The sequence below is a fragment of the Humulus lupulus genome, chromosome 1 (genome assembly GCF_963169125.1).
Source record: "Humulus lupulus chromosome 1, drHumLupu1.1, whole genome shotgun sequence".
NCBI lineage: Eukaryota > Viridiplantae > Streptophyta > Magnoliopsida > Rosales > Cannabaceae > Humulus > Humulus lupulus.
In genome coordinates, this window is record NC_084793.1 from 140,062,250 (window position 1) to 140,080,432 (window position 18,183).

Genomic DNA, 18,183 nt, shown 5'->3' on the forward strand with positions numbered 1-18,183 from the left:
TTTGGCACCCCGAGCTTTGAGGTAACCTTAGAAGCTTAAGTTAAATAAAACATAATTCAGGAAACACTTAGAAACTTAGAGAAACCGACCCAAGCATTTCCTCCTCTCTCTCTTTATTTTCTCTAAGTCATACCAAGGGAAATTTTGGTGGAAGCTAATCAAAACTAAGGATTTCAGCTGGGATTTTGGGAGCTTGAGGCTTGGAGCTTAGGGAACTGGTTTAGGGAGTCACTTCAACTGAAGGTAAGCTTTAATCTCAGTAAATTGTTTTGAGTAGCTGCTGGTTTTCATAGAGTTTGCATGTGTTTTGGGTGATGGATCATTCTTGAGTTTGATGAGGCTTTGAACTTGAATTCTTGTTGGGTTTTGTTGTTGAATCCATAGTATAACCTCTGTGATGATTAGCTTGAGTTGTTGGGTTGATTTTGGGGTTAATTGGATGGGTTTCTGTGGCAAAAATGGAGGATTTTTATGGGTTCGAAGGGTCGGGCCGCGGCATTGTTCTTGCTGAGCCACGACCCTCCGAAGCATTTTGGTGGCCTGGAAGAAGGGCGGGCTACGGCATGCCCTAGCTCGGGCCGTGGCGCACCTACCCTATTTTGGGGGCATGCCGCGGCATAGCCTCATGGGGCCGCGACTCTTAGTGCAGTTTTGGGCTTTAAAGTGTGTTTAGGCTTGGGAACTCAAGGGTTAAGGCTCGGGATGGATTTTATCACCCAGATTGATAGAATTCAAGGTCCCAGAGATTAGAATTATGGCTGGAAGTTATTTAATGGATTAGAACTTGATGGATGAATATTTTTAATGCATTGTGACTAGGGTTTTAGCGAGGGTCGGACTAGAAGACTGTGCTTGGAACATCGGTGCTTAGAAATCTCGGGACACAGGTAAGAAAACTATTGTACCCGTAGAGCTTGTGATGGAGGGCACGACCCTATATGATTGTCTTGCAGGGCGTAGCCCTTTAATTGAGTTTATTCAGGTTTAAGTATTTGCTTTACTATGCTATGCGTGCATATGTGTGAATGGTCGGCAAGAGCCAGGAACGGCGAGGGCTGGGAACGGCGAAGGCCGAAATCGGCAAGGCCGGGAATGGCAAGGGGCCGGGAACGGCATTACGTATGTGGAGTGCCAGGCTGAGTGTGGCAAGGGGCCAAGAGCAGCGTTTAGCATGCGGAGTGCGAGTTGCCAGGGCGAGACCTTAAAGGATACCTGGGATATCCTCATGGTGTGGACTGCAAATCCAGGGCCTGGTAAAGCGCCTGGGACGGCATGGCCGTATATGGTTAGCCTGATGATGGTTTATTTATATGCTAAGTGTATGATATGAATATGTTATCTGCTTGTGAGGGTTTTCTTGCTGGGCTTCGGCTCACGGGTGCTCTGTGGTGCAAGTAAGGGCAAGTGAAAAGTCGACCAACCATGAGTATGGAGTGCGCGAAGCGGCACGTACATGTTTGGCCTGCCTGGCTGCCACGGCCAGGGGTATTTTGGGAGATGGCTGTACCAAACTTAGATTTTGTCGTCTAGTCGACTCTGGTTGTATTTATGTGTTGTAAAAATTTCTAAACAGTGTTTTGGGATCCCAAATGATAGACGCTTTATGATTTTTGGTAAATGGAATTATTTTCAAAGTTTATGACCCTGTTTATGGTTTAATTACACATTTTTCTTAAAACCTCGATTAGCGAGTTAAATGCACGTTTTAAACTCACTTAGTAACGGCTCTAAGGAAGTAGGGCGTTACACAAATAATCGCTAAATTACTACCCGCTACCTGGTAAATCCTGAACACCAACAATGTTCCCAAGTTCTAGTAGATTAGCTAGGACAACCAAGAACTTGCTGAGAATTGAGGCTTCTAACTGAGGTAAGAATTCAAGTTCTAAGCTGTGAATTTTTCTGGTTAGTTTTGATGTTAAGGGGTACTAGAGGGAGGGTTCTGATTGTGGCATTTAGGGATAATTGAGTTAATATTCAAGGCTTTAGATGTTGTTTTTGAAGTGTTATTTGGAAATCTGAAATTGGTTTTGACTAGGGTGTATATTAAAGTTGGATTTTGGGGATGAGAGTTGGGGAGAAATGCTGGAAACCCAGCGAATTCTGGGTTCGCGGGGGTGCGCCGCAACCCAGATCATGGGTGTCGCGACCCGCGTGCCCAGAATGCCCTAGGGGGGCTTGCTAACTTAAGGGCATGCTGCGACCCTAGGGGGCAAGTCGCAGTTTGCCTCCCACAAAATCAAGAGGCTGCGCCTCTGACTTGAGATGCATCGCAACCCTTAGGGCCAGGTTGTGGCCCGCCTAGGTAGTTTTGGCCTAGGGTTGTTTTTAGGCTCGGGGATTGAACCTAGGTGCTCGAGATGAATTCTACTACCCGATTTAGTAGAATTCAAAGTCTCAGAGGCTAGTATTTGTTTTCAAAACATCTAATTGGATTAGAATTTGATAGTTATCCGTTGTTGAATGTCACTAGGATTATCGTTAAGTCTCAAGACTGAGGACCGTGCTCGGGACCGTTCTTTATCCATCGCTCAAGACTCGAGGTAAGAAAATTGCACTCATGTGGTTGTCATTGGGACTGAGATTCCCTGTAATTGAATATATGCATTCTATGAGTTATACATATGTTATGTGGAATATGAAGGTACGACCTAAGGGTGTCGAGGCTGATGATAAGCGTATTGAACGCAACTCGACCTAAGCGAGTTGGGGTCAGATAAATAACCAGAGGGCTCGGCCTAAGGGCGTCAACACCTAAGTATTCGTATTATAGTTTGAGTTACATGTGAAAGTATTTGCTAATCATTGCCTAGCTTGATACTTGTATTCTGCTGATGAATTGAACTAATTGTTTTGAATTTTATTAATTGCTCTTGTGTTGTATATGCTTGTTGTTTATGGTTTTCTTGTTGGGCCTTGGTTCACGGGTGCTACGTGATGCAGGTAAAGGCAAAGGAAAGCTAGACCAACCATGAGTTGGAGAGCTCAAGGGGCGGAGTGTACATTGACAACTGCTCGACTGCCACGACTGAGGGAATTACAGGAACTAGAGCTCTAAACTGTATTTTTCAATTTTGATTGGGTTTTGTTGTATCAACTTTTGAGGGTTGTTTTTCCGCCATGTAAATACTATTTTTCGGAATCCATGCGTCAAACACTTGTTTGAATGAAAATTAACCATTTACGATCAAAATATTTTAACCTTAACCTGTCAGTTGACTTTAGGAAACACATTTATGTTCGAACGACCTAATTAGCACATCTTACACTATTTTAAACACATAGTGTAACGGTCTTGGTTATCTAGGGTGTTACAACCTGGTATCAGAGCGATCTAGGTTTAAGTGTTCCTGAAGACTAGCTGGGCATGTACACTCGCCACTAAAGACAAGCTCGGCTCAGGGTTTGGTAACCAAATATGTAACTATATGCTTAAATGTTTCAATGAAATATAAATGCTTTATCTGCATGATTAATAGGGAGCATGAGATATACTGATAAGGCCTGGCCCTTGACTGTTATGTGAATATGTTAACACACGCTTATTAGCATTGCTACTGTATGTGAACAATTATTTAAATGCCTATTTGCATCATGATTGTGCTTTGTGGCCTGGATTTTGGTGTTGGACCATGGAATAAGTATGAACCTGTTATCATTGCCTGGCCAGTTGAGTCATTGATTGCAGATAAACTTGGATAGTTATGCATCTAAGGTGATCAATACAACTAGCCGACACAGGGGTCGAGGCTAGAGATGATGAGCAGGACCAGAACCCTTCGCCAGTCCCTGAGAACTGGCAGGTGTTGCTTGCTGATATGCAAGCCAGACTACAGAGTCAAGAAGAGCATATCCGCCTTCTGAGGCAACATGCTCCGTAAGGGAGTGCTACACCTAACCTGCCACCTGTTGTCGCACCAGCTGTACATCCACCTGAGATTGGAAACAGGTGGGAGCCACTCTATGAAAGATTCAAGATATAGCACCCTCCAACCTTTAAGGGAGGACCAGATCCACTGAAGGCTGAGCAACAGATGAGTATGATCACCTCCATCCTGGACTTTATGTGGGTGGAAGGTAATGACAGGGTGGCCTATGCCACCTATATGCCTATAAAGGATGCCCATATTTGGTGGGAGGTGGCATCATAGATTCGAGATGCTTTTGCTATGAGTTGGGATTGATTCAGAGATTTTTTCAACCATAAGTATTATAACGTTGCCATTAGGGTGGCAAAGGTGAATTAGTTCATGGGGTTGGTACAGGGCAGTATGACAGTTACTAAGTAAGCCCTGAAGTTTGATAGGCTAGCAAAGTTTGCACCTGTAATGCCCCAAATTTCCTAATAAGGTTTAGGACCTTGATTAGGAGGTCGGGAGGGCCATAATTGATTTATTATGGTATTTAATGATTATATGCATGTTTATGTGAGTTATATTATTATATGATGGTGAATGCATGCATATGGACTCATATTTTAATTGCAAGGGCATTTTGGTAATTTGGTCGTTGGGAGCGTGATTGTGTAATTTCATGCATATGGGTGAATTATAAATTTTACCACATTATATGTGGATTGGTTCGAGCCATTCGGCATGAGACGATCATGGGAACGCAAGTGTTCGGTCTAGTCATAACGGGATTAAGTTCGGGGCTCGGAGTGAGTCTCGGGGTAATTTGGTGATTAGAACGTTGCCGGGAATTAAAGGGTAACAAGATGTGATTTATTGGTATTTGATAATTTTGAGATTAGCGGGAATTGGAGAGCGTTAATTATAATTAACGGTATAGGTTGGAAAGGACAATTTTGCCCTTGGGGTGGCTTTAGGAACCTTAAGTGACCTAGGGGTATTTAGGTCATTGGATTGGATTTATATGGACTTTAAGGCTGTAGAAAAATAGAACCAAAACAGAGTCTCATCGTCATCTTCTTCTTCTCTCCCGTACATGTTCTTCCCTTCACTTTCCTTTGAATTTTGAGAGCCCAAATTGAGGAGTTAAGCTAGGAGATCAAAGGTGGGAGCTTAGGAACTTGATTCAGCCATTAAAGGGGATTCAAAATCAAGTTTGAGGTAAGTTCCAACCATTAGTTTCATGGTATACTCTGTTTTGGCTTTAAACTTTCAGCTTGTGATTTCTTGGTAAATAGTTGGAATTAATGGAAGTTTAGTTGATGTTTAACTTGGGTTTTGATGTGGGTGAGTTGTAGATGATTTTTAGTGGTTGAATTGGGTGTTAGGTTGAGGTTTGGAACTGGTTTGAAGGTTTGGTTTCGAGGGAAACGCAGGGGAAGAAAATCTGACTGTTGCTGGTTTGTGTAATGTGCCGCGGCCTGGCTATGGTGTGTCGCGGCCTGAGTGTGCTTCTGGGGAAGTTTTTGCCTCTGTCTGAGGGTGAGCCGCGGCATGGCTATGGTGAGTCGCGGCCCATCAGGGCAATTTTGGCCAGAAATAGGTTTTTGACTTGGGGATGTTGGCCTTAGGCCTCGGGGTCGATCCTACTACCCGGTTAAGTGTGGATTGATGTCCCGGAGGCTAGATATTGGTTTAGAAACCTTTGCTTTCATTTTCATTGATGGTATCCTATATTTTTGGTTATGACTAGGTGATCGTTAAAGGACCAAAGGACTGATCATTCTCAAAGGTCGTTTCTTTTATTAATTCTTGCTCGAACCCAAGGTAAGAAAATTGCACCCCATATGTGACATGCATGGCTATGATTGATGCATGTTGGATGTTGAATGTGAACATTGATAGCATAATGTATGCTTGGCAATTTTGCCCATTTACATATGGTTATTATTGAGGCATGCTGGATGATTAAGTGTGATGCATGTGATGCACGAGAAACATGTGATTAGGGCATGCCATGAATGATGAATATGAGATTGGTCAGAGTGTAATGACCCAACTACTCTAGACTTTTGGACCATTAACGAAACTATACATACAAATCCTTAGTAAAACTTACATTTGCGAAAATACCATAACTTTATTAAAAACTTGTAAAAACCAATGTTAAAACTTACATAACTCAAGGCAGGATATGGGATCCCATTGTTTTAAAAACAAAACATAACATAATTTAAAATAAAAAGGATTACATAACAAGTGTGGAAAAATTACACATAAACCATAAATAAAAGCCTACATCCTCGAAATCGAACTCTCGACTCCTTGAATCCATTCATCACCGATACACATTCTCCCAAGCATCCACGAATCTTTCTCGCCACTATAGCTATTTTCCTGCACATATAAACAAAAAGGAATGAGCCTAATGCCCAGCAAGGAAAATCTAACACATAGTTCATATACATAAATTTCATAAGAAACAAAAAAACATAACATAACATATATATATCATACACATACTATAATGGCCATTATTACTTGGGGTCCCATAGACTAAACAAGTCATATGCCCATTAGATTAGTGGGGTCCTACTAGCTAAGTAGGTCATATGCCCATAATTTCTTTGGGGCTTGTTAGTCAAATGGGTCATATGCCCAAGCCTACAAACATATCATAACACTTATCATAACATAAGAAACATAAGATAACATATAAAACATATAATGTATGCATTTCTATCCTATTTTCCTTACCAAAGTTACCGGGATATGAGGACAGAGTTGGGACTTTTGGAACACTCCTAAAACCATATATAACAGGGTGAGTAGATTTGAAGAAAAAGAAATGAAAGGAATGGAAGGACTAAACCTTGAGAAAAATACTTACCAAAACCTTTTTGCTCAAGAACTTAGATTTCCTAACCAAAATAAAGATTAAGGTTAGAGGCTGAGTAGAAGACTATGAGAACTTAAAAGAACAAGTACAAAAATGAACTAGAGTTTTGGGTACCTTGAAGACTTGTAAGACCAATCTACACCTCAAACCGAAATACTATAAAACCTTACTTCCCCAAGTGTTTGATAAGCTTATGATGATCAAGCTTATGATTCCCCAACCCAGGTGTTTACACTCTCACACTCACCTAGAACTTGCAGCCTCTGAACTTAGAGCAAAAGATGAATAATGGCTGGGTACTAGGTCCTATTTATAGAGTTTAGGAATGAAATGATCTTAATTTTAATTGAATAAAAATAATAGCTTTCTAGGTGAAAATAATTTGAATTATCGTTCAGCAGAGGCTGAAGACTCGTTCAAAAAGGTGCTGGACTTATCAAGAGGTTGAAGGGCTGAATGGAAAACGATTTCAAAATGTTTCAAAATATACTGAAGGAGGCGATATATCGCCCCCTGTAGGCGATATATCGCCTGGGCCAGTATGCCCGAGGCTGTCGTGCATCGTCTCGTATTTTCCGTATCTACGTGCTGCGATATATCGCCCCCTATAGCTGCGATATATCGGCACACGCTGATTATTTAAACACGAAATTACACATTTTTAGCTAAGTTTGAATGGAGTAAACAGCCTTGACTAAGCCCTCAAACGTATTCAAAGCTGCTGACTGACCTTAGAGAATTCAAACTTTACCCTTATTAAATTAAATCCTTAAAATACTTAATCCTTAATCACCCATTCATAACATGTGCTTAAAATCCTATTGGTCCTTATCTAAACCTTATAGTACAATAAATATTATCCTTAATATCAGTCATATTAATCAAACCTTAGGTTAGCATTAATATTCTTAAACTATAGGTTAAACTTAGAAAATCTACAAGTACTACTATGAGTGTCCAAATAATTCCCGGTCTGAACCAAAAATCCACAGTTACGAAGATAATGCTATAAATATTATAATACTACTATCTATCTTAGCTAAGTAAAGTTCTTGGACTCTACACAGAGCTTGAGTCTCTGTGTTTGTGCATGATCATAATTATGCTAGCAACTGTTTAGTAAGCATGCTAAATGCCCTATTCTTGGATAATTGGCATATGATACACATTGACAGCATTGCTTACCTGTGCTTGGTACTGACTAATTAGTCAGATTTGGCAAAGGTGCTAGTATCAACTGTGAAGCTGTGACTCATTAGTCAGGTTCGAAAGTGGTACTGGGCACTGGTCACGTTGCACTGACTCATTAGTCAGAACGGCCCTAGCGTGTATCACGCAAGCCAACAGAGATTAGATCTAATCGACTATCAGCATTGAATGACTCAAAGAGCATTAATGTCGAACCGACCTCAAGGTCGATGAACATTATAAGCACTTGAAGGCTAGTGGCTTACCTGGCAGCCACCCTTCCATTTGAATTAGTGACATGCTTGTCAGTCACTCAGTATGGTTTACCAGAACCTGTTGAAGGCTAGAGGCTACCCAACAGCCACTCTTCTATTTGAATTAGTGACATGCTTGTCAGTCACTCAGTATGGTTTACCAGAACCTGTTGGGGCTGGTGGCTTACCTAATAGCCACTCCTCCATTTGAATTAGTGACCTGCTTGTCGGTCACTCAGCATGGTTTATCGGAACCTCAAGTGTTGCGACACTCATCTGATTAGGATTGACTTGATAGTCCTCTAATTAGAAGGCCAGGATTTCTTATCCTGGATACCCCAGCATTGTTTGAGGTCATTTGCATGCTTGAATAAAGCTATGTTTGCTAGGCATGCCAAATATGGTTTGATATCATGATATGACTGTTTATGAGCATATGAGTTTTCTTGCTGGGCTTCGGCTCATGGGTGCTTTGTGGTGCAGGTAAAGGCAAAAGGAAGTTGGACCATCCTTGAGTTGGAGAGCTTAGGTGATGACGTGTACATATGCAGTTGCTCGACCAATACTTAGGCGAAGTTTGAAAGTGGAACTAGGGCTGAACCCTGTTTTACCGCTTAGAATGACCTGTTGTAAACAATTTCTTGTAATAAACTCTAAAATTATATTTTTGGGATCCCAATGTATATAGTAAACGTTCTAGTGAAACGTTATATCTTAACCAAAGTTTTTAACCCCTAAATCTCTAATCATACTTAGTTACACGTTTATGGACAAATGACTCGATTAGCGAGTTTAGCACTGTTTGAAATGTGCACTGTAGCGGTCCCTGGAGTTGGGGCGTTACAGCACCAGACTTAGTGCCTATAAATGCGACCAGACAAGAAAAGTTTATTCGAGGGCTTAATGCTTTGACAGCCCGAGATGTGAAAATCACATCAGTACCTGGGGAAGCGACTTATGGCCAGGTGGTTAAGAAGGCCTCACTGCTGAGGAGGCAGAGAACAAGATTTGGAGGGAGAACGCTGTGATACGGGATGTTCGCAGGGCAGTGCCTCCATATACAGGGTCTAGTAAGGGCGGAGGCCCCAGTGATCAGAAGAGGAAGACCCCTGACACCTCTACCACTGTTGGTCCTGGTAGGAGGGGCCGGGATGCTCAGGGTGGCCGCTAGGGAGGCGGTGAGACACGGAGGAGTTATCCAAAGTGCACTAGATGCAGGAAGCGCCATTTGGTCGAATGTCGGGCCAAGGCTTGTTATTTATGCGGGGTGGTTGGACACCTCAAGAAAGATTTCTCGACACTGAAGAAGGAGGAACCAGGGAAGGTGGATAGCTTGACTTCAGCTCAAGTGTTCACCTTGACACAGGCAGAGGCTGAGGCTAGTCCCTCGGTAGTGACAGGTCAGCTTTCTAGTGCTGGCTCTTCATATACTGTACTGATTTACTCTGGTGCTACACATTCATTTGTTTCTAGTAAAGTGATTGATATATTTTGTAGGCCTAGTGAGTAATATACTATGAGGTTTGGGATTATACTACCTACAGGGGAATTAGTAGTTTCTAGGAGGTAGATTAGAGCACTGCCAGTGATGGTGGATAGTAGGGAACTATCAGTAGATTTGATTGAGTTAGGTATGGACGATTTTGATATGATTTTGGGGATGGATCAGCTAGTCAGATATGGGACCACAATAGATTGCAAAAAGAAAATGGTGACTTTTGAGCCTGAGGGTGAGGACCCCTTATCTTTGTGGGTGTTGTGCATGGACCCTGCATTCCCATGATATCAACATTGAGGGCTAGAGACATATTACAAGGAGGTTGTATAGGTTTTCTAGCTAGTTTGGTGGATACCACTAGAGCTATGCCAGTGGGGCTGGGAGAGACTAGACTGGTATGCGAGTTCTTGGACGTGTTTCCTGAGGACTTACCGGGACTGCCGGTGCACATGGAGATTCAATTTGTCATCGAGTTAACACTGGGTACAGAGCCATTGTCGAGGGCACCATATAGGATGGCTTCGACAAAGTTGAAGGAGTTGAAGATACAATTACAGGAGCTTCTAGATTTGGGGTTTATCAGACCTAGCTTCTCGCCATGGGGTGCTCCGGTTTTATTTTTGAAGAAGAAGGTTGGGACTCTAAGAATGTGTATAGACTATAGGTAGTTGAACAAGTTGACCATCAAGAACAAGTACCCCTTACAAAGGATCGATGGTCTGTTTGATCAGCTGTAGGGTAAGACGGTATTCTCGAAGATTGATCTTTGATCTGGTTATCACCAGCTGAGGTCAAGGGCGAGGATATTTCGAAGACGGCCTTTCGTACAAGGTATCGGCATTATGAGTTCTTGTTCATGTCGTTTGGTTTGACCAACGCCCCTGCAACATTTATGGATCCGATGAATAGGGTGTTCAAGGACTTCTTAGATCAGTTTGTGATTGTCTTCATCGATGACATCTTAGTTTACTCCAGTTCAGAGGCAGAGCATGAGCAGCATCTCCGACGGGTATTACACAGATTGAGAGAGCATCGATTGTATGCTAAGTTTAAGAAGTGCAAGTGCTGGCTACCAGAAGTGACATTCCTTGGACATATAGTTAGTGGAGATGAGATTAAGGTAGATCCAGCCAAGGTAGAGGTAGTTAGGGATTGGCCAAGGCCCATGAATGCCTCGGAGGTTAGGAGCTTCCTTGGACTAGCAGGATATTATAGGTGGTTTGTAGAGTGGTTTTCAAAGATTGTCGCACCATTGACGGAAGAATATGAAGTTCATCTAGTCAGACAAGTGTGAGGGTAGCTTCCAAGAAATGAAACGACGACTGATTACTGCTCCTGTGTTGAGTCTCCCTTCGGAGGGAGGGAAGCTTGTGGTGTACTGTAACACATCGAGACTAGGATTGGGGTGAATGTTGATGCAGAATGGGAAAGTTATTTCTTATGTGTCGCGGCAGCTGAAGGATTATGAACAGCGGTATCCTACCCATGATTTGGAGCTGGCAAAGGTTGTATTCGCACTGAAAGTTTGGCGGCATTATTTGTATGGGGTGAAGTGCGAGATATACACCGATCATAAAAGTTTGAAGTATTTCTTCACCCAGAAGGACTTGAACATGAGACAGAGACCTTGGCTAGAGTTAGCGAAAGACTATGACTGTGATATGCTTTACCACCCAGGAAAAGCCAATGTAGTGGCAGATGCGTTGAGCTGCAGGGGCCCGAGACAGATGTTTAGTTCTAAACTGATATCAAAGAAGTTAGCAGAGGAGATGACTAGAGCGAGGATAGAGCTTGTGTGGGCTAGTTGGCCAATATTACTTTACATTCTACACTCCTAGAGAGGATAAAAGAGGGTCAGTTAGATGATGCACAGTTGCAGGAGGTTAGAGGGAATTTCCTAGCTGGGGTGGCTAAAGATTATTCCATTTCAAAGACAGGTTTACTGCGGTACAAGGATCAGATTTGTGTTCCGATGGATATGAGTATTAGACGAGAGATACTCGACGAATCCCATACTACACCATACTCACTCAATCCAGGCACAACAAAGATGTATCAAGATCTATGAACTTTATATTGGTGACCTGAGATGAAGAAGGACGTGGTTGAATATGTGACCAAGTGTTTGACCTGTCACCAGATAAAGGCTGAACATTAGCAACCAGTGGGGTTATTACAGCCTTTGGGTATTCCCGAGTGGAAGTGGGAAGATATTACTATGGATTTTGTGGGAGGTTTACCCAGGACGGTGGGGCAACATGACTCGATGTGGGTGATAGTAGACATATATACCAAGTCATCTCACTTTCTGCCAGTGAGGGCAACCTATACGGTAGATCAATACGCAGAATTGTATGTAAGGGAGATTGTATGTTTCCATGGGGTTCCTAAATCTATAGGTATCGAATCGGGATCCCATATTCACCTCCAAGTTTTGGGGTGGGTTGCAGAAGGCTATGGGAACTCACACTAGAACAAATTTTCTCAAATATTACATTAAAATATAACATAATTTTAGAAGTGCTATTGATAGGAGACACGGAGAAAAAAAGACACGGGAAAAAAAAATTTAGGCGGCAAATGAAACACTTTTTGCCGCCTGAAATTGACAAAAGAGAACAGCAAATGAAAAAAAAAACTTATCCCTAATCTCTCAGTGCATCTCTACCAGCGTGCCTCTCTCTCTCTGGTAAATCCTCTCTCTCAAATCCATAATCTCTACCAGCGTGCCTCTCTCTCTCTCAAATCCCTAATCTCTACCAGTCTTTCTCTCATTGCATTCAGTCTCAAATCCCTAATCCCTAATCCCTAATCCCTAATCTCTCAGTGCATTCAGTCTTTCTCTCATTCGCTCTCCCTTACTCTTTCTCTCATCCGCTCTCTCACATTCTCTCGGCTTTCTAATCCTCGTGTTGTTGAACCACACCATAACCACACCCCTGCTGAAGCCTCCCTCACGTCGGTACTTACGCAATTGAAACACACCACGACCACGCCCGTGCTGTAGTCATTGAGTCTCTCGTCCCCCCCTCTCTGTTTATCTCTCCCGCTGGCTTTGAGCAAGAACTGGAGACCTCCGTTTGTCTCTGTGAGGTATAATTTATTATTTTTTTTTTCAAATTTCAATTTAATATCAAGAAACCATTTTGAATATTATCAATATATATATGCTTGTGTTGGAATTATTTCTAAAATCCTGACTTTCATATATATAGGCTTGTTTGTCTCGAGAGAGAGCTGTGTTTGTGAGAACTAGTTTTGTAACCAAGTAATTTTAGTTGTGTTCTCTTAATTTCTCTGTTATTTTTCATTTCTGCTTTCATGCTACTTCTTTTGTGTTAAATCTAAGTGTTTTAAATCATGGATTTGGAGTAGTTATTCCTCACAGTGTGCCTTAGAGTTTAGTTGTTGGGGCCTGTGGGAAATTTTTCATGTTCTGTATGTCACAGTGTGCCTTAGAGTTTAGTTGCTTTTCCTTAGTTTGAATGCCTCCATGCACGACTAATATGAAGGGTTAAGTAAGGTATATACTTATTCAAACTACTGGATAGATTGAGATTCTTGACTCACTTTGGAATTAATTCACTGAAAGTAAATGAAACTTTTAGGTAAATGAAGAGTGATTTTAAAATCAATTAATTAATAAATTTATTAACCATATAACTATTGAGTATTCTCTTGCCGGCAACACTTAGTCAATACTTTACTATTTGTATTTGTTAGTGTCTTTAGTTCTGTTAGTATTACTGTTTGGTTTGTTAATATAGACTCTTCCTGTAACTGATTGTAGTTAGTCTCTACCATGGTTAGAATTGCTTGTGTTGGTCTTTTTGTAGTTACCTGTCCTTTAGTCCTTTTTGCTGTATTTTTTTTTTTTTGTATGAAGTTAGGATTGTCTAGATTTGATTTATGCATGTTCTATTATCTGATTTTATTAAGCTTTTGTTATAAGTGTGATCTGAAGCTCTACTCTCTTAAAGTTAAACTATGATTATTTGCATATCAGTTTTTCAATTGTATTTCATTTGCATATTTTAGGTTCTTGATCACAGAAGTGAAAAGAAATGAAATTAGATTTAAATTTTGCATGTTTTGTAAATTTGTTCTTCTATTTTATTACTTATTTTTTTGCCTGAAATACTATGTTTTGCACACTACCTTTATGTCTTTTTTTGTAATGATGAAATGGAGATCATTGGCACTTGTCTAATTGAGGATACAACCAAATTGGATTGTGAGAATTTGGCCATTTGATAATTGAAAATCCGCTTCCATATGCAAGCAATTTATTCATTCATTTAAGGTTGAATATATAAGAGTTTTCTCCTAATTAATTGCTTATAAAGATATATTCTGATAGCATACTATCAGCATTATTATAAATGAGAAAATTAATAACTGATCACAGCTGTAAAATACGGCTGTAATATCACCTAGAATCAATGATAATTTCAACATTAAGTAATATCAAAGTTTTATGCAAAATGTATTGTGTAGAAATATTCTTGTCCTCTCTATTTTACATTTCTGAATTGCATTTCAAAAGTTCTCTACATTTATTTTTCCTTCTTTGCATAATGGTTCTTAGATGGTTTTAAATTTTTTCCTTTTCAAGGTTGGCGCTAATCATTTTTTAGGGGGGGCATGATTTCTATTATTCCTCTTTAATGGGGAATGTCTATGCTGCCTAATTAAATGCTTATTTATTTATTTTTAAATTTTAATTAGTCTATTTCATGGTTTTGCTTCTTAGCTGTTTTGAGGGCACATTGATTTTTAAAGTCAGTCGATTCGGTGCCGGCTACTTTATTGGCTGCGATCAACACCCAAAATGCAAGTAAGTTCGGAGCATTTTATACTGCCTGATAATATGTTGTCTTTGGCTTCTTTGTGTGCATAGGTTTCGGGGGACAACTTACTGTATTCAGCTAACTGTTCTGTATGCCATTAGTTGCTTGCTTTACGCTTGTGGTATGTATTCTCCAGTCACACGAAGAAGTTAGTTATTTAAATAAACCTTTGGACTGGATTTCAGTAGAAATGACTGGACAGGAATATTTTTAGTCTTATACAGTGTCTGGTGCACTTTGATAAATTTTAGTATATAGATTAGTATGTTTTCTTTAAAAAATTAGTAATAGTTATGAAGTTAATTTGAAACTTACAAGTTGTCAAAATCATATCGTCAAAAGAAGAATAAAATGATAAAACAAACAATAAGATGAAAGGAAGATTACATAACGAGTAAAGCTGGTTAAGGAAGGAAACACTAAAACATTGTTAAATCCACTTCACTAAGAAACAAAAGAATTACATAAGTTTATATATAGATTCAGCCGTTTAGCTGAGTCCTACAAAGTAGGAATTCATAAAAAGAGGTAGAACTAAACAACCTGATCCTTAAACTAAAATTGGATAAGCTCTTAATCAAAATCATATTTAGGCTTCTTTGTTTGATGCTTTTGATAATTAGGCATCTGTTTTCTGTTAATTTTGTTTGCTTGTAGGGTCTACTTTTGTTTACAAAAAGTAACTTTTTTTCTTTGGTTGTCTTTCCAAATATAAATTCCCATTAGGACATTGCATATTATATAAAGGCAGATGCATAGAACTTTTAAAGTGTAGTTACTATGAATTAAGTGTGGTGCGATTATTATTTGGTTGTTATGCTAGTCACTTGTCCCTCCTTAGTGACTCTCATTGTCTATTTTTCCATTTCTGTCCTATTTTTTCTTAAGTTTTCTTAGTTCTGTTTCTGCTCTAATGTTGTTCTATTTTGATGTATTTATTTCATGTATAGGTATTATATATATACAAGGATATATGTACATCTGTTTGTGTCTCCAGATTTAGTTCTTTCCCTCTCACCCACGATCTCATTCTCTCTCTTTCTTTCTCTGTTGTTGCAGATGTTAGCATGGAGGTGGGACTGTGGGGATGGTGTTGTAACAGCGGGGACTTCAATGCGACTAGGGTACCGTTGCATTGAATAGTATTTTTATTTTTTTCTATGAAGTTTCAGGAAAGATAAATACAACATTTAAATTTGTGATTAACTTATTTAGTTCTAGTTGGCCAAATTCTTAGACAATTCGCAGTTAATGTAATAGTGTGTTCATGTAAGATGTTAATGATGTTGGGTATTATGGTCTTGCATCTAAGCTTCTATGGAGGGGTGCTGAGTGTTGGAATGAGTGTTTAAAGCTTTTGGGCGTTCCTGAAGCAGCAGAAGCATCAATGGATTCTAACCAGTTAAGCTCTGGAATTTCAGATTTTGATACTCACTTTCAAGGCCTCATAGTTCAGAAAAGGTCTCTTTCTCTCTCTATATATATATATTTATATAACTGCAGTTGTCTCAACTTATTCCTATATTCTATTCCATATTTGTCATTTGTGAAATGTTCTGTTTTAACTAGTGTGAAGTATATGGTTGTTAGGTATGCATTTAACTGGCCTTGATTGTTTTCCTTTACTTATATTCCATTTATCAATTCAAGTTTTACATCCCTATTCTGTCATCAAAAGCTTAATCAGCTGTTGTGTATTCATGACAGACTTCTATGATATTTCTATGGTATGTGATATCGCATTGATTGTTAAAGATCTCGCTAGTTTCTATTAATACTTTGTATTTTCTTGACTTATCTCTTAGTGATGATGACGACTCTGAGAATGAGTCGGCACTTGAAATTCAGCCATACTTGATGGAAGAAAAATGTAAGACTGCAATTCCTTTGTTAATAATGTTGTATTGTTTTTTTTGCCTCCCCTCATTGAAGTGCTCATGCTTTTGATATTTTTTTTCCCTGGAATTTTAATGATTTCTCATCTCCTTCTTCTTTTTTATTGTTTAAGTCAGATTTGGACTTTCTGTTTTCTTATTTTTGGGTCATCATCTATAGTGTCGAAGCACTTGATAACCACTTGACTGCTATCCAAAGGGACCATGAACTCAGGTCCCAGATAGAAGAAAGGAAAATAAGAAGTGATGTGGCTTATGAAGGGGCCAAAAGAAAAGAGAAAGCTCTCCTGGAAGAAAAACTCCGCCAAGAAAAAGCCAAAGCAGAAGCTGAGGTTTGTTGACTTTGCCCAGATTATTCATTTCTTTTGGTAGATGTCTAAAGATGGTTGTCACAGTCCTCTATTATTCTCACATATTCTTCTGATATAATCTTAATGCGCTTTGGTATATTATCTTGGTTTTATGATGTTGTTAGTAATAAAAGTATTTTCTGATGCAGGCAAAACTCAGAGCTGAAGAAGCAAATAGGGCTGCAATGGAAGCTCAGAGAAGAGAAGCAAAAGAGGCTGCTGAAAGGGAGGCCAATGAAGCGTCAAGCCAGGCTACTGTTCAGAAGGAAGCTTTAGGATTGCAAACTAAAGCCAAAACCAAGGAATCTGAATTTGAAAAACCAATAAATTCAGCATCAGCAGGTAATTTGGCTACCAGGCAAATATAGCAACCTTGTACTGATCTATAAATATAATCATTTGCCCTTTTATCTAAAAATCTAGTTTAGCCCTAGTTTTCACAAAGATTAGCTAGGTTTTGGCAATAGTTCATTTTTGGCAATAGTTCAGTTTATTCATGTTCTCTGTACTCTTTTAAGAATTTTTCTGTTATCTGATGCGTGAAAGGGGCTATTGGTGGTAGGTGACATTACTAAAGCTGCAGAAGCTGCACTAAAGTTGGAGCGTGAAAGAATAAAAAAGTTGGAAGACTTGGATGAAGGAAACAAGGCATTAGGATTGAATGTAAATAAGGTTTGCTCTCTATATTGTAATTCATATTTATTTGAAAATTGTTAATCTCTATTTGGTAACTAGAAACTAGTATTTTTGTTTGGGATTTTCTTGCAGCATTCTTATAGAGTTTAATTGTTTAAGTATATTAAGCTTTAGTTTATCTTGACAGGAGGTTTCTACTGGTGTGAAAAAGTTATTGAGGGAATCGTCTGGCCAGTACAGCGACTTCAGTATTCTTTCCTCTTTAAATTCTCAGGTAAATCATGTAACTTACTGTTTGTTTAGTAGGATATATGTTTTTATATATATCTATAATATTTTAGGTGAAAATTTATGATCTTTAAGAAAGTGTTAGATGGCACTAGATGCATTAGATCAATCCATATGTGTTGTTTTAGGTTCAGATCACTTCCAGGACTTGTCAACCAAACCCAAAGGGATATCATAGAATGTAATGTCTGCTTTTATTAGCCTTTTCATTCTTCCTTTTTATACACATTACTGTATTGAAGTCATAGGTTGTCTATGATTTTTCATGCTTACGTTTGACACTTCTATCAGATAATAGTACATATTCTTTGATTGCTTGATTGATGCTTTTGAAAGTATAATACAGATATATTTAATAAGAGCTAATAATTTCATTAATGCAACATGGATTACTATAGCTGCCACTTTAATAAGTTCTAATCTTCCAGTTTTATCAGATACTATATTGTGCAGTGGCATAATATATCAAGTGAC

General features: G+C 39.4%; 1 protein-coding gene across 2 annotated transcripts; it reads left to right on the forward strand.

The window, feature by feature from the left end:
- Window positions 1-15,783: 15,783 nt before the first annotated feature.
- LOC133819083 (mRNA export factor GLE1-like) lies at window positions 15,784-17,981 on the forward strand. Of its 2 annotated transcripts, none has more exons than XR_009886266.1 (6): window positions 15,784-16,001; window positions 16,346-16,410; window positions 16,596-16,767; window positions 16,935-17,127; window positions 17,332-17,457; window positions 17,609-17,647. XR_009886266.1 is itself a non-coding variant. In XM_062252245.1 (6 exons), exons 4-6 carry the CDS (start codon window positions 16,971-16,973, stop codon window positions 17,774-17,776), a joined length of 435 nt encoding a protein of 144 aa, XP_062108229.1. In that variant the 5' UTR covers window positions 15,794-16,001; window positions 16,346-16,410; window positions 16,596-16,767; window positions 16,935-16,970; the 3' UTR covers window positions 17,777-17,981. The 2 variants fall into 2 exon arrangements, 1 of the variants encoding a protein (XP_062108229.1); XM_062252245.1 differs by having other exon boundaries at window positions 15,794-16,001; window positions 17,348-17,457; window positions 17,609-17,981.
- The last annotated feature ends 202 nt before the right edge of the window (window positions 17,982-18,183 follow it).